Source organism: Prinia subflava, chromosome 2 (genome assembly GCF_021018805.1).
Source record: "Prinia subflava isolate CZ2003 ecotype Zambia chromosome 2, Cam_Psub_1.2, whole genome shotgun sequence".
NCBI classification, from domain to species: domain Eukaryota; kingdom Metazoa; phylum Chordata; class Aves; order Passeriformes; family Cisticolidae; genus Prinia; species Prinia subflava.
In genome coordinates this window covers 76286615-76301142 of record NC_086248.1, presented here as the reverse complement: position 1 = coordinate 76301142, position 14528 = coordinate 76286615, and the positions used below count along the sequence as shown (strand labels likewise).

Below are 14528 nucleotides of genomic sequence, written 5' to 3'. Positions count from 1 at the left end.
GCTGCCGGGACAAAGAGGGGAGGAGAGAGCAGTGGATCCACTTCTCCTGTGGGAGTGAGCAGTTCCCCCTGCAGCTGTGTTAAGCTGAAGTCTGTGGAGGAAACCCTTCTGTACGAGAAAACTCAGGATAGCTGTATCTCCGGATTTGGACCGTTTCCTTCTCTGAAGTGACTATGCAAGATTTGTGTTCTAATTACAGGCACAGACATTGTGTCTAAAGTTGTCAGTATTCATTTAAGCAACCACTTGTGGAAAAGTTTGGTTTATGTTTAGCATTCTGCTTTCTTGTTGGCATAAGAGGCACTTTTAATCCAAATGTACAGGGTAGCATTTAGCTGCCTAGCCACTTGATTCTTCTTGCTATCTTGGCACACCTAGAGGAGGCAGGAGTACATCTTGGAGGAAATCTCCAATGAAGATTCATCCCAAGAATTGAAACAAGGAAGGGGAGCTAAGAAAAACACTAGGTATTATCATATAAGTACTTGATACACTTATTTTTCACTAAGGTTAGGATTCCACAAAGCACTTCAGTTTATGTATGAGAGCTGTTGTAACACTGATTACATCCCTCCCCTTCGCCCTGTTGTTTCCAATCTGACTCTGCCTGCTCTTGCCAAAACTTGGTTATCGTTTAGTTAGACATCCAGATCACAAAGAACCATTCTCAAGAATTGCAAGATATGGATTCTGAGCTAAAACTACGCCATGTCAACCTGGTCCTAGCAATAAAAACATCTTTGCTTTCCTGCACGTTGCCTCTTTTATGTATTTGGCTGCGTTTTTGTAGCCCACAAGATAAGTTGTATTGGCAAAGTGTCACAGGTTAAAGTATTAAAATTATATACTCCACCATTTCCCTTCCCCAACCTGTCCCTGAACCATTCTGAAAAAATCAGCAATGTTGAATGTTTGTTTCAGCTCTTAAATTATTTTTTTTTCTCATTTCTTTGAGCAAAACAGTTTCTTTAGGGCTTGGGAAGTTACTTGAAGTTACTTAACTACTACCTAGGTATGTTTGGTTTGAGTCATGAATCTCCTTTTTAATTGCTTTGACAAACAGTAAAAACCAAAGATCTCAATGTCCTAAAATAAAGCTAACAACATATTACTATAACAATAGTTTTATTTTACATTACAAGTCTCAGTTCATAGAAACAGTAGTGACTTAATGGTCTTAAACCAAGGTCACATTTTTGTACATACAAAATGTAAAAAAATAAACTTGTTATTTTTTTACTTCATTTTTTGGGGGGAGGGGAGGAAATAAGGAAGAGTTTTCAGTTTTATTTTCTTAAATTTTCTTCTGTGCATGGTTTTATGCTGTACCTGAAACTTGTCTATTATACTGTGGGCTAAGAGGTGGTGCTTTTTAGTTTTCTTGACACTGAGGTTGTGTTGAATGTAACTTTCTGTTAAAAATATTGTTTAGCAACATCTTTGTATACTTTCGTGCAAAGCTTTGGAGTTAGTGAAATTCCACCTTTCTTACTAAGTGCTTAGCAGTCTTAGAAGAGACCTCAATGTTAGTAATGGTGTATTGTAAAATTCTCTCTTAAAAAGGTTTACAGTTATTTTGTAACAAAAAGCACAAAGGGTTGGTGGGAATATATTGCAATTTTACAAAGCTTTCTTCAACATACTCCCTTAAGACCTTCACTAAGATTTACGCAGAGGAACCTCTTTTGATATATCTTGTAATTTTAATCTGTATTAGAGGCATGTACAACTTCTTGAGGAAATGCTAACCAGCAGAATGGTTGGATTTTCAAGCAAAGGCTGAGCCAGGGACTCGGGAGGAGCTAGGCAAATTGAGAGGAAGGAAGTAGAAGTGTGGATGTGTTGGCATTAAAATGCAAGGTATCAGCAGCTGTTTATTCTGACACTTCCAAAAGGTTATTTAGCTGCTACATTTTTTTTCTCCTCTTGATACTTATTTCCCCTCCTTTTCTTTAAGAGGTCTGTAAATTCAGTTTGGAAAAAAGCCCAGTCACTTATTCCTAATTTAAAAAAAAGAAAGGTTAGTGAAATGTCACAAATTTATGTATGAATTACTGTAGTTTTGTGTGCTTCGAAGGCTTTTTAACATAAATGAGTGGAAGTTTCTGGAATTCATGTTTAGGTTAAGCAGGAATAGCACCTGAAGAGAAGTGTGGGTTTATTTTGATACTTCTTGACCCTTTCAGTTTGTTCAACATCACTTATATGTGGAGCTGTCATAAAAGAGCAGGAGCTCAGGGGTTTGAGGATGAGTTTAGCTGCGAAATAGATCAATTTAACACTGAATTCAAATTATTGGTGAGGGGAATGTTAACACATTGGCCAGGTTTGCTGTGCAAAACAGCAGTCAAGTCAAAACAAGACAGGAAATAAAACATGGAATGGAGAAATAGAAATGGCTGAAGTTCAGTAAAGACAGATGCCACAGTGCGGTTACTGTTGATGAAAGTTACATGATAGTACTTCAAAAGAGGAAAGAAAATGTTCCAAAATACGTACAATTACATACTAGCCTAGGAACAGATCATGTCATCCATTGAATACAAAAATATAATTTGCTTAATTTTTTTACTTACTTTTTTACTTTTTACTTTTACTTTTAGCCAAGTGCTAGTGGCTAATACAACACAGAGTGCAGTTTTCCAAATACAGCATGCTGTAAATCACATTCCAAATTGGAGTCAAGAACAGTGTTTTGGGGTTGGGGTTTTAGTTTGTTGGTTTTTGTTTGTTTGCTTGGTTTTCTCTTAACCATTAAAAAAAGAGATTCTCAGAGAAATATTTGGGATTAGTATACTGTGTAGTCTAATAGACTGAGAAACCAATGGGCAGGCATTTTTTCCCTGTAAATACAGTTGAGGAATAGTGACAGCACTTGACTGTAAACAATACAGTAAGTATTCCAAAATGTGACATCACTGCTCAGGTATTTCCCTAAGTTCCCAAATCATTAAATCAGAGATGCCTATGCTGCTTTCTACCATTTATGTTCATTGCACAGATGAAAATAAAAGTTTCATAATAATGGAAAGCCTAAAAACTAGGATGATTATCTTGAAGCTATAAATAAGGCTACACCTCAGTATGCTATTTATATGTTTTACTTAATCATTCACAACTGCAAGAAGCTGCCAGTCCTAAGTAAAAACGGTTCCTAACTCCTGATGAAGTCCTCTATGGTTGGGCTGGGGATACCTCCTTTTTTTTTTTTTTTTTTTTTTCCCCCTCACCTTCTGGGCAGTGATTTGCAGGAGGGCAAAGTGGGACTCACTTCGTTCTGTGTTGCTGTGGCCCAGTATTGGGGCACTCCTGGAACACACCTGGTGATGTTGGTGACTTTTTACTTGAGGCAGTACTAGGATCTTGATGCTCAGTTCCTGCACCGTGTACAAACCACTGGATAGTTACATTGCATTTTCTTAGAGTTGTAGCTTCTTTCTCCAAATTTCTTGAAGTTGCCATGCCTTGAGTTAGTTTTGGAGTGTATATTGATTAGGTCCTTTTGGATGTCAGCACTTTCAGATCTCCTAGTATGAGAATCCCAGATGGAAAACAGTCATCAGATTTCAGTTTAATTAAGCATATTTTGCCTGTCACTACGAACTTTAGCAGAGTTTTAGTTACCTTGGTAATTTTTTGGGTAGAATAGAGGCATGTGTTAGCAAGGCTAGGACCTTGGTATCGTAGTCCTCTGGGTAGAAGGAAATAAAATGGTAAATTAAAACATAATGCAGCTGGAATACTGCCTAAATAAAAACTGAGATATACAAAAGTATCTGTGCTCTTAAAAGAGTAAATTCAATTGTATCATATAATAAAGTATTATATTAATGACATGTTGGTTCTGCTTTAAGAGATACCTTTTCATGTTCATAAAAACTGATCTTTCTAGATTTGTTTTCTCTTACATCTATTATATGTAATTATAACATCCCGTTAATTACTTTTAAAATAAAAATCATAAAGTATTTGAAGTAAATTGAGTAATTTACTATGTGTGCATGGTACATAGATGCTGCTTGATAATGTATATAAAAGAACACTTACTTTTGTCATCCTTTCCTCCATCTAAAGCTGAATAGTGGAATCAGCTTTATACTGACTAATAATGCTCATAAACTCAGAGGCAAATAGGTATATGCAGAAGTGATTTTAGAACAGTTGCAGGTTATTTTGAAGTTAATTTCATTAGTGACTGATGATGAATGGACTTGAGTTATGAGTTAAAATACACTTAGTGCCTGTGTTTCCTGATTAGAGAATGCTCTGAGGAATGTGTCCACTCTCACAGATTAGGTTTTGTTGGTTGAAGCCTGCACTGCAAAAAGTCTTTTGTACCTTACGATTCAGAATATGGAGGTGCTTCCCTTCAAAAACTCATCTAAAGCTAACTCTGAACCAAGAAGACTTGCATTCAGGATTTATTGGGATTTCATTTTCTTTCAAGGGAATTTGATGTTTGTTTAGTGAGTGGTCAGTGTGTAAAAAGCATCACAGTATTGTGAAATGTTTCATACTGCTTATTCCCTTTTTAGATGAACAAAACCATACTTGGATATCAGTGTAACTGAATCCATATAAAGTGACTATGCCCGAAATACTGATAAGGTGTTAAAACTTAGTCTGTTTCAACAGTGTTAAAACTGCAGTGTGAAGTCAGAGAAATGAACAGTCTCTCTCTTCCGCCTGGTTAGAGTTTGTTACTACATAGTAATGTTAAGTATCAATATTAAAAATTGCATTCATCTCTAACCAGTACATCCAGAAACTGAGTTTACGGTGTATATTTCACGTGCTAAATTCTCATTTATTTCCCCGTGGATACTGATGCATGCAAAATTTTTTTACTTTTATCCCACAACAGTGAAATGTTCAGTCTTCACATGCTCCTGGGCTTTGATAGCACTCAGCAGTACAGCTCGTTCCACAAACCTTACTTCTCGCACGGGCACAACTTGAGGGAAATACGGAAGAATACACTGTGGAGATGCAGCATTGCTGCCAGTTCCAGAGGAGGTTCCTGGCTGGCGCAGGGCTCTGCTGGCCGGGCTGTCCGGAGCGGTTCCCGCAGCCGGGGCGGTGACGGGAGCCGCCTCCTCTGGCCCCCGCCGTGGAGCAGCAGCCTCAGGAACACGCAGGGCGCTGTTCCCAGCCTCAGGAACCATCTTGACTGCGGGGCAGGTCTGAACGTGGGGCGGTGCCTGCCTGCTTGGAAGTCTCCCGAGCACAAAGTCTGTGTTGGGGCTTTGAGACAGTGAACAGAATCCTCTTGTGTCGTTTAAACATTAGGTTGTTTCGTGCCGCCAGATTTTTTTTTTTAGAACAGTTCTTAAAAGATGCTTTAGATAATGCCCTTTGACAGTGTTTGACAGCTGCTGGCTAGGTTAATGTGTGCTGGAAGACACCCACTTTTTCAGTCCAAAATTGGCTTGGTGTGGGGGCTTGGTATGCAGTAATAATTTATAATTAAAGACTCGATAAATAGCACTAACTTGTTTGACAATCAAAACAAAAAGTATGTGGCTGTTAATTTAAGCAACTGATCAGTTGTTTCTATAGGTGGAAACTTCGATCAGAAATTCTAAATATGGAGTGAGTTGCCCTGTTCTCCCTGACCTGTGCTATTCCCTCAGCATACTGTGTAACCTTACTTTTTTTACCAGCTTTCTGCTAGTGAGCTGCTGACATTAGAAACCCAGTAGGAGCAAAAGTCTCTGTTAATTTGCCTGACTGTAACTGCACAATTAAAGCAGTTTATCAGCAGGGGTTAGGACCAATCAGTGTGTTCTGATGCTTCATGTTATAAAATTACTTCTGTTGTTCAAACAGATACTGTAATTAGTGCATCATTTTAAACTGGTTTTCTGCAGGGCTGGCTTGGAGTTTGATCTGATAAAAATCTCTATTTTTGGTACTTACCTAAGCACTTATTTTGTTTGCAGGCCTCATCTAAATTAACAACTTCTATTGAAATGTTAATAGCAGGACTGTAGTGTTCAAATACTGGTTTGGGGATGGATGGGTTGTTTTTCAGGATTTTTTTCTTAGTTTTTTACCAGTCAGTCCTGTCAAGACCTAAGATCCAGTCGCAAAAGTGGAAAGAGGAAGCCCCAATTTAGAGTTGTTACTGTAATAGTGGCATTTGATACACAGATGAGCAGGTTGCTTCATACCAAATAACAAAGATGACTGTGTTCTGCCCCTGGCACACGCATAATTGGATTTCGCTTAGGATGGTTTCATGAGACATGGTGAGACAGTCTTTTAAGGGGCAGTTACGTGTCAAAATATGGTCCCTCACCTTCTCCTTTTCCCAGCTGCAGGACTGACCTTGTGTTGGCACTCTGTAGCCCTTTGTGGTTGCTAACTCCCTTGTCCAGCAGAAATTGAACGGGGGGAAGCGGGGAGGCATCTTCTGCATGAGCCCTGTGGTCTGAAAGGCTGGTGTGGTGCTGGGGCCGGGCTCGGTGGGAGCAGTAAGGGCTGCCTGGCAAGGGCAGTGAACCCTGGCAAGTTGTTACACTGCTCAGGAAAGGATGCACTAATACAACAGTAAGAGATTATCCAAGTGAATTTTGCTTCATGACGTCTGCACTTCTCATTAATACGATTAGCTGATGTGGAATTATTTGTAGACTGGTTTATTCCTTGCTCAGTATTACAGAAATCTTCTGTCTTCTGAATGTTTTAACTATCTCTGCAGCAGAGAAGCCAAAAACTTTAAAATGCAATTCTGTAGCTCAGGTGGGCAGAACAGTTGTGAGAATGGAACATGTTTAATGTTTCATTAAACAACACAACACAGGACAACTCTTGAAGGGTTGACACTAAATGACTTTAGGGCAAAGTGCATTCTTCTAAGGTACCTCTGACTTGGTTTTACCAGTTCGACTGTGTCAACAAAAGGTTGTAAAGTAAGATGTAAACTGTTTTGAATGGTTGAATATTTTTTCTCTTGGACTTATTAATTCAGATGTTGCATGGCCATGATACATATCATGTCTTACTTAAAAATACGAAAAATTAAAGCAGAATTAGGACTAGAATTTATTTATGATGACCTTAATTGTGACTTTTTAGTTAAAATTAACTTCTGTTTCAAAGTTCTTTAAAACCAACATTAAGCTTTATTTTTTTGAAATCAAACAGCTTCTGTTAAACTGCTCTTTGAATTTTTTTTGAAACTTTGATATGTATATGTGAATGCTTTCATTATAGAAAAGAAATATTCAGCTAGAGCTACTGTCAATTTTAATGAACCTACAGCACAATTTATTAGTCAAAATATATTGTGAGATTTTTACTAAATAGCTGAATTTCTTCTCTCCACATCTTACCTCCTCCATTTGATTGTGAGAAGTGGCGGTGAGTGATTATACTGGTTTTTATATCTTAGAATAATTTTAATTAAAGTTCTTAGAGTGTACTTGAATTAAACCTTTGTATGGTGTGAAGGACTAAAGCTATTCTGATGCCTTTTAATTTTAGTGTTCAATTTGACATTATATGAAAACATTCTTCCCTTTTACTCTACCTTTTCTGTGGTTTTTGTCATTCAGTAGGAAGGCCAGATTGTTTAATAGGTTGGTGAAAACAGAATTTAATAGCCTATCACTTCAAGATGAGTGAGAATACTAAGGGTAATTTTCAACACTTGCTTGAGCTGGTGACTTGACTTCTTTAAAAGATCCCTGCTGTTGGTAGTGAGCTGGTTTTGTATCTTTTTAGTGGCCTACATTACAGGAAATTGTATGAGATGGAGTGGAAAAAAGTGCATCGAATGGAAGCTGCACTTTTTTATTACTACAGAATAACCCATAGCTTTCTGAAAAAAGTGCTGTGTAGGAAAGTTACTTCCACTCTTACCACACTGCATTCATTCTTCCAGTCTTTTTTTTATTGTCTAATATTTCTCTGGCTGCATATAAACAGATACTAGCATAGCATTTTTTCAGTGTTTATTTAGTTTTTCTTTAATGGTATTCTGACAGTTGGAAGTGACTGGATCCTACTTCACTGGTTTTTAATTTGTCAACCTATTTTTCATCAGTTGGCCATACAGTGAAGGTCTTTGGGGTGAGAAGTAAGGTTTGAGGGTTTTTTTGAAGTTGGTGATGAAATACTTTTGATGCCTTTCTTTGTGTTGATATTTTCCTTTTCCAACGTTCTTATAATTTTAACAATTTCAGTCAGCCTTGATGCTTTTTCTTTTGGGTTTGAAGTTCTTTGAAACTTATTGGCTAGACAAAGAGACCTTTCTACCTGTTCTAGAAGAGTTTTCATCATCTGCTTTGTATAGTTCACAGAAATCTAGTGAGCTAATGTTTCATTCTCATTCAGTCAGAGACTGAGGAATTAAGAAGAAAGCTTTGGGATGGGAGATGAAGATGTAAATAGGTGGCCATTTAGGCCCAAGGTGCAAGAGAGGTGCAAGACCACAACTTGAATTTACTGTGATATGGTGAGGTGTATGGAAAATACGGGATACAATTTTACAGTCAGCTGGACTGCAGTGCTTCCCCTCATGGAACAACCTTTCTAATATTTAAATTTGATTTTATAGATTCAAGTCAGTTGCATCCTTTACCTGCTTTTCTGCTTCCCCTTAAATCCCTCCCCAAGAAAATTCTTGTAGCTACACTACTTTTTTTTTGTGCAGCTAAATTTTGAGGACTTGTAACAATATTTTTTTTAAACTACCTAATACATTGACCCTAATAGTAAGATAAATATTGAGTAGTCCATTATTGTGCATAGGTACTCTGAGGATTAATGAGTGTATATGCACAGGCAAGAGAATGAAAGCAAATCTGTCTGCAGAATTAGGCTATATTTAAGGGTACTGAAATTTCTGCCAAACAAGGAACACAGTGAAATTTCATCTGCCATTTATGTTGTCCTTAATGTTCTTTAATTTAGCAGACAAGATAGTTTGGTTATAATTAAGCTTTTCTAATACTGTTGTTCCCGATGGTTGTGGCATAAATCACTTTACTTTGTAGTTTCCTACATCTCCAGTTTCCATATTTCTTGTATAATTCTTCCATAAACAATCTTGGGGATGCAGGAGGACTTCACACTACCAATTGCTTCTTGTGTATGTACTACAGTTTTGAATATATGCAGTTTAATTTCTTTTACCCCAAGTCTTAGTCAGGTTTTCTGATTTTCCTGGTGCTGTTTCTTCCTTCTGTGTTTGCCCTTCCTGCTGCGGTAGCAAATGTTCCTTTCCCAAAATAATTCTCATGGCAATTCCTATTACTCCTGGCTGCTTTTCCAATAGGTAGCAATGGCAACTAGGCTGAACGGCTCAACAGTTGCTACTGAAGGACATGGGGCAGTGGGCACACTGAAAGAAAAGAAATTATGTTTAAACCTAAGAAAAAGGGGTTTTTTTGGTGTGATGAACACTGGTTGAAGATTGAACAGGTCTCCCGGGGGAGGGGATGGAGTCTCTGTCCTTGGAGATGTTTAAAACCTGGCCTGTAGCAACATGCTTGAGTTGACCCTGCCCTGAGCAAGGGGTTTGGAGTGGATGAAGTTCAGGGTCCCTTCCCACCCCAGACATTTTCTGAATCTATGAAGTGAACTGGTTTGTCTTATCTGCAATTCACTTCAAGACTGCCACATCTTGTAATTTTTTGGTATCAAGTTATGCAGTGAGGCAAGTTGTAGCAGTTCTTTCCCGACCATCTTTTTCACCGTTTTCTCCCTCAAAAAAATGCAAAAGTAAACCCTTAATCAACCTTTAAATCTTGGGCCGTATTTAATGAGTTTTCAGAAAGATACCTTCCTACTTGTGTTCCACATATATTCAACCTTCCTGTTCGGGCTTTTCTATAACAAAACATGGTTGAGAAAAGATGTGCTCAAGACTTGTTGCACAGAGGATTAGTTTAATATAAATAAAGATTTTACTTGGGGGAAAAATGTTTTTCCAAACCATCCTTTTAGGATTTAAAAGGAGAATGAGGTAGCATAAAAAAATGGTAGCTCTTAAGTGCAAATGGTTTGCAGATTATCTGTCTCTCATGGCTGTAGCTCGCTGTTTTGCATCTGACTTTCTGTTGGAATGAATGAGCTAGTAAAGACTTGAATTTCCCAATTTGGGTAAAACCAAATGTGTAAATAATCAGATATACATACTGATACAACATTCAACTAGCATTTTCAGTCGAACAGGAAGACATTTCTTAGAAAACTGTCAACCCAGTAAGAAAACCATCTCGTGAGACAGTATGGGAGCACTGGATGAAATCATAACCCCAGTGTATTGAGGTAGAACATAAATTGGAAGCCCATTCCAATTTTTCTGTTCTTTTTTATTTTATTAGACGCAGTGTGAAATTTTATTCTTCTTAGCCTTTCTCTCAATTTTACCGTTTGACTTAATAAATAGCACTCTCAACAACTGCCCTTCTATTACTGTACTTCATGGCTGTAGAAAAGCTTATCATAGTCATACACTACTTCTGTTATCTTGCTGATAAGTAGTTTGTTTGATTGCTTATGCTGTGAGGTCTCACCCTAATAACACCTGTGATTATAAACCTTACACATGTGTTCCACCTAAAAGTAAATTAGAGGGATTAAAAAAATGTTCAATATAATTTGTTTTTTCTATATGCAACTTTCTTCTTTTTTTTAAACTGAACAAAAAATTCTCAGGCTGCAACCAAGTAATTTGGTGTACAGTGCCAATACTTGATGTGATGTTAATCTGAAACAAGTTCTGGAGATTTTGCACCATACTATTTTCATTATGAGAGAAAAGGATACAACACCATAAAGCCCTTTTTTCTTTGCCTGCACTATGTATAAACATGGTGCCTGGTGTTTAATGGCGTGGTAGCTAAAACTGCATTTAGGCATTCCTTGTCTTTCAGGAACAGAACTTGCTGCTTTACCTGGGGACACCTTTCCTTCTCATTTGTTCCTCTTGGCCTTTTAAAATTTTATTTGTTTTGCCTCCTGTGATGCTCTAGCTGTGCAGGTTTCTTGCATCTGGTCTTAGTTACTAGGACATTTCCCATTCCAGCACTGTGTCAATGCAAGAAGAGGTGGTTGCACATTTCTTCCTCTGCCCTCTGCTGGTTTAGGAACCGTCTCTCATTCTTCATACCTGTAACGTATTATTTTGGATACTACCTCATATTGATGTAGCTTGTCACCATCTTAAAAGAAAATAGCTCATTCTGCTTTGGATTAAAAAATACTAGAATTGTTTCAAAAGTAGTAGTGGAGTTTTGATCATGATTGAATAAATAAGTTGCAAATGCCTTGTTATAGACAGTTCTTCCAAAGATTACATTTCAACAGAGACCATAAGTCAACCGTGCTTTGCGTCACACTCTGTATTATATCATAAGTGAGAGTTATTTTTCACTCTGTTTCCACCTTCTGAAATTGGCAGACTGATTTCACAGCCATCTGTGTTAAAAACGTTGGTGAAGATAATTTTAAAATCAACAAAACACACCACTGAATCTGGTAGTATGGAGTAATGGATATGTGCACATTACGTACATAGGGGGAAATAGTTTCAAAGTACTGATTCTTTTACATGCATTTTTCATACATCTCTCATGGTTCAATTTTTTTCCCCCCATTTTTATCCTTGTCGATTCCATGAAACATTTCAGACTTATCTGAATGAAAAATAAAACACTCGAAGGAGCAGTGCTCCCTCAGGTATATATGAATATGAGGCTCTGCAAACATTTGTTGGTGTTAAATCTTTGAACATTTCCTCAATGCATCTGATTTCCAGGAGGAATTTTTCATGAAATTTAGGGAAAAAGATGCATTTGAAATTTATAAAAAAAAGGTGTGAATTTTGGTTAAGCCACAAGGGTTTATCTTACACTTAGGAGGCTCTTCTATTATACCCAGCTTTTTAAATTTTAAGTAAGATGCATTTGTTTATGTAGGTCTTTTAATAGATTCAAAGTTGTAATAAACTTTTATTTGAGGCCCAGGGTTTTTTTAAACTTGTTATATTATATTTTAAATATTGTTAAATATGAATGAGGTTTCATGAAAATTGAGCTAGCTTTATTCCTTGTTTAATAAATAAGGAGTTGGGAAGTTTCTTCTGTCTTGTGTTTCATTATCTTATTTTTTGAAGACTGGATTCTTGAATGTGTTGCTTAAATTTACTGGTTTCTGTTGTTTAAAATTGAAATATTTTGTTTAGCATGCTTTCCCGTTCTGAAAACGTTTCTAATACTTGTCTTTGGGATTACTAATGCCATGGATGTGATGAGTACCTGTGTAATGGTGGCCATCTTGTCACTTGCACTTCTGTAACTTCAGTATTAAAACCTTGTCATCTCCTCCTCTCTTCTTTTCATCCAGTACATGCAGCTCTCTCTCCTTTGAAAATGGCAACTTCTGTTCCTTTTGTAGTGTTTGATTCTTTGAATCTTGTCTTCATGAGTATTTGAAAGTGATTCTTAACACTGGAGAATTCCTTTCCTGTTCATTGTAGTGCTTCAGATGGAGTTTCTATGTCTGGTGTCTGTTTCACTTTTCTTCAAAAGATAGGTTGCTTAACCACTAGTATATCTCACCTCTTTAACTCCTGAAAGGTTCTAAATAATACTGAAAGTAATACTGTGTTTGTATTCTTATTCTCGTTCCTTTATTCAGCTGGGGAAGGTACTCTTAAGAAACTGCATATGTATAGCAGTCTTTAAAAAGTATAATATAGAGTAGGAGGTTCAAAAACACAAACAAAATCCCAAAAAAGGGCTAAGTTCATATGATACGACAGTCTCCAAAGTATGGAGAAACATTGCTGAAAAATAAAGTTCCTACTGTTTATAGAATTGAATTTGTTTATAGTTTGTGATGGTTTTATACAGAATGTAAGCGCTTCATTGCTTCCATGTTTTAATTTTTTTTAGGAAGAACAGAATCGAGGCAAGCCCAACTGGGAGCACCTGAATGAAGATTTACATGTACTTATCACTGTGGAGGATGCTCAAAACAGAGCAGAAATAAAGCTGAAGAGGGCTGTTGAAGAAGTAAAAAAGTTACTGATACCTGCAGTAAGTATTTGTATGCAAGCCTTTGATTTCCATTTTCAGAAGGTACTTTTGAAATACAACTAATTTACTACAGGTGTAAGACTAAGCCTGCAGAGTGCCATCCTAAAAGGAATTTGAGATACGATTTTGTAATACTGTAGTGATCTTTAAACTGCCTCATCCCGGATGGAATTATTCCTTAGAAGAGAACAGTATTTTAAAGAGACTTTTTTTTTGTCTGAAATACAGTTACAGGAAATAGTTATCATCTTTAAAAGGCAGTGCTGATCTGTTACAAACACTAGTTTTCTTTCTTTCCTTCAGTATTAGTATTCTTCACTTTAAGGCCAGAGAAGTATGACATGCTTTTATGTTTCACTTTGAGATGATTCTGATACTTTTAGAAATGAAGGCATATTTTTTTAGATCATCACATTAAACATTTTGCAAAAAGAACAAAATCCTTTAGTATCGAAAAACTTTGCTGTCAGTAAACTGGGGAAAAATGAAAGTAGTGAAACTGGAAAATGGTTGTCTTTCTCATTTCCTCATAATATAAACTGCCTTCTGCACAGCTAGATGACTTAAATAATTTTTCAGAGACCAGAATTACCCTGTGAGAGCCCTTCTCTTAGATCTTCTCTGTATTCTCACTCAAAGCACGGTGACTCAGTGGGACTGTGTAGTCCATCCCATGCCATTAACTTGTATCTTGTGCTCATCTTTACCACCACTTTTGTGTCCCTGTAAAATGATAAGAATAAATTAGGTCTTTTTCAGTGGTGGAAAGATTCTCCATATTACAAGGAAAATTGAGACTGTCTTGTGAAAGAAAGTAGTAGGTGGTATTAAAATGAAAACCTGATTTTGGGTACTTAGTGAATGCTAATAGATGCTGGCTGTGAGGAAACTTGTGGTGACACATGCTGTCTCTGTAAGCAGATTTTTTCAGAAGACATTTTTAGAAATTACTAAAGATAGGGAGAGAGACTTAATTTCTGAATTACCAAAAAAAGGTAGAGTTTTAAGCAGGAGGTGCGAAAATTGTGATTTAGACCTCTTGACATTGCACATTGTCAGTTTCTGAAAGCAGAAGGCAACTAGAGATAGTAGATCTTCAGAATTTACTCACTTATTACAGAGACCTTGAGCACATTAGGATTGAGTTTATAGCCAGGATTTTTATATGGGCAAAACTTTGAAACTCCAATGTTCCTTCTTTAGCTACTACAGAGCAAACAGTTTAAAAACTGTTTACAGCAAACTTCCATGTGAATAAATTTTGTCGGGTGTCTGTTCCTTCTTCTACCTCCTCCTTACTGGTGAATAATATGACTGGAGGGTCAGCTTCAGGATGATAGTTTACAAACCCCAGTATGTCTGAAGTACTGATGTGTGCTCTGTGTATGTGTTGTGCTCGTTTTGTGGGGCTGTTGGATGGGTGTGTTCAGGGCCTCAGCAAGAACGTGCTGCATTAGTAGTTCCTTCGTTGTGAAG

General features: G+C 37.1%; 1 protein-coding gene across 5 annotated transcripts in view; it reads left to right on the top strand.

Moving 5' to 3' along the window:
• QKI (QKI, KH domain containing RNA binding) overlaps positions 1-14528 on the top strand; it is a 146476-nt gene that overhangs the window by 88142 nt on the left and 43806 nt on the right. For all 5 annotated transcript variants that reach the window (XM_063390624.1, XM_063390623.1, XM_063390622.1 and 2 more), the window contains exon 4: positions 12909-13052. In XM_063390624.1, coding sequence (XP_063246694.1) covers positions 12909-13052 — 144 coding nt within the window. The remainder of the gene's footprint in view (positions 1-12908; positions 13053-14528) is intronic.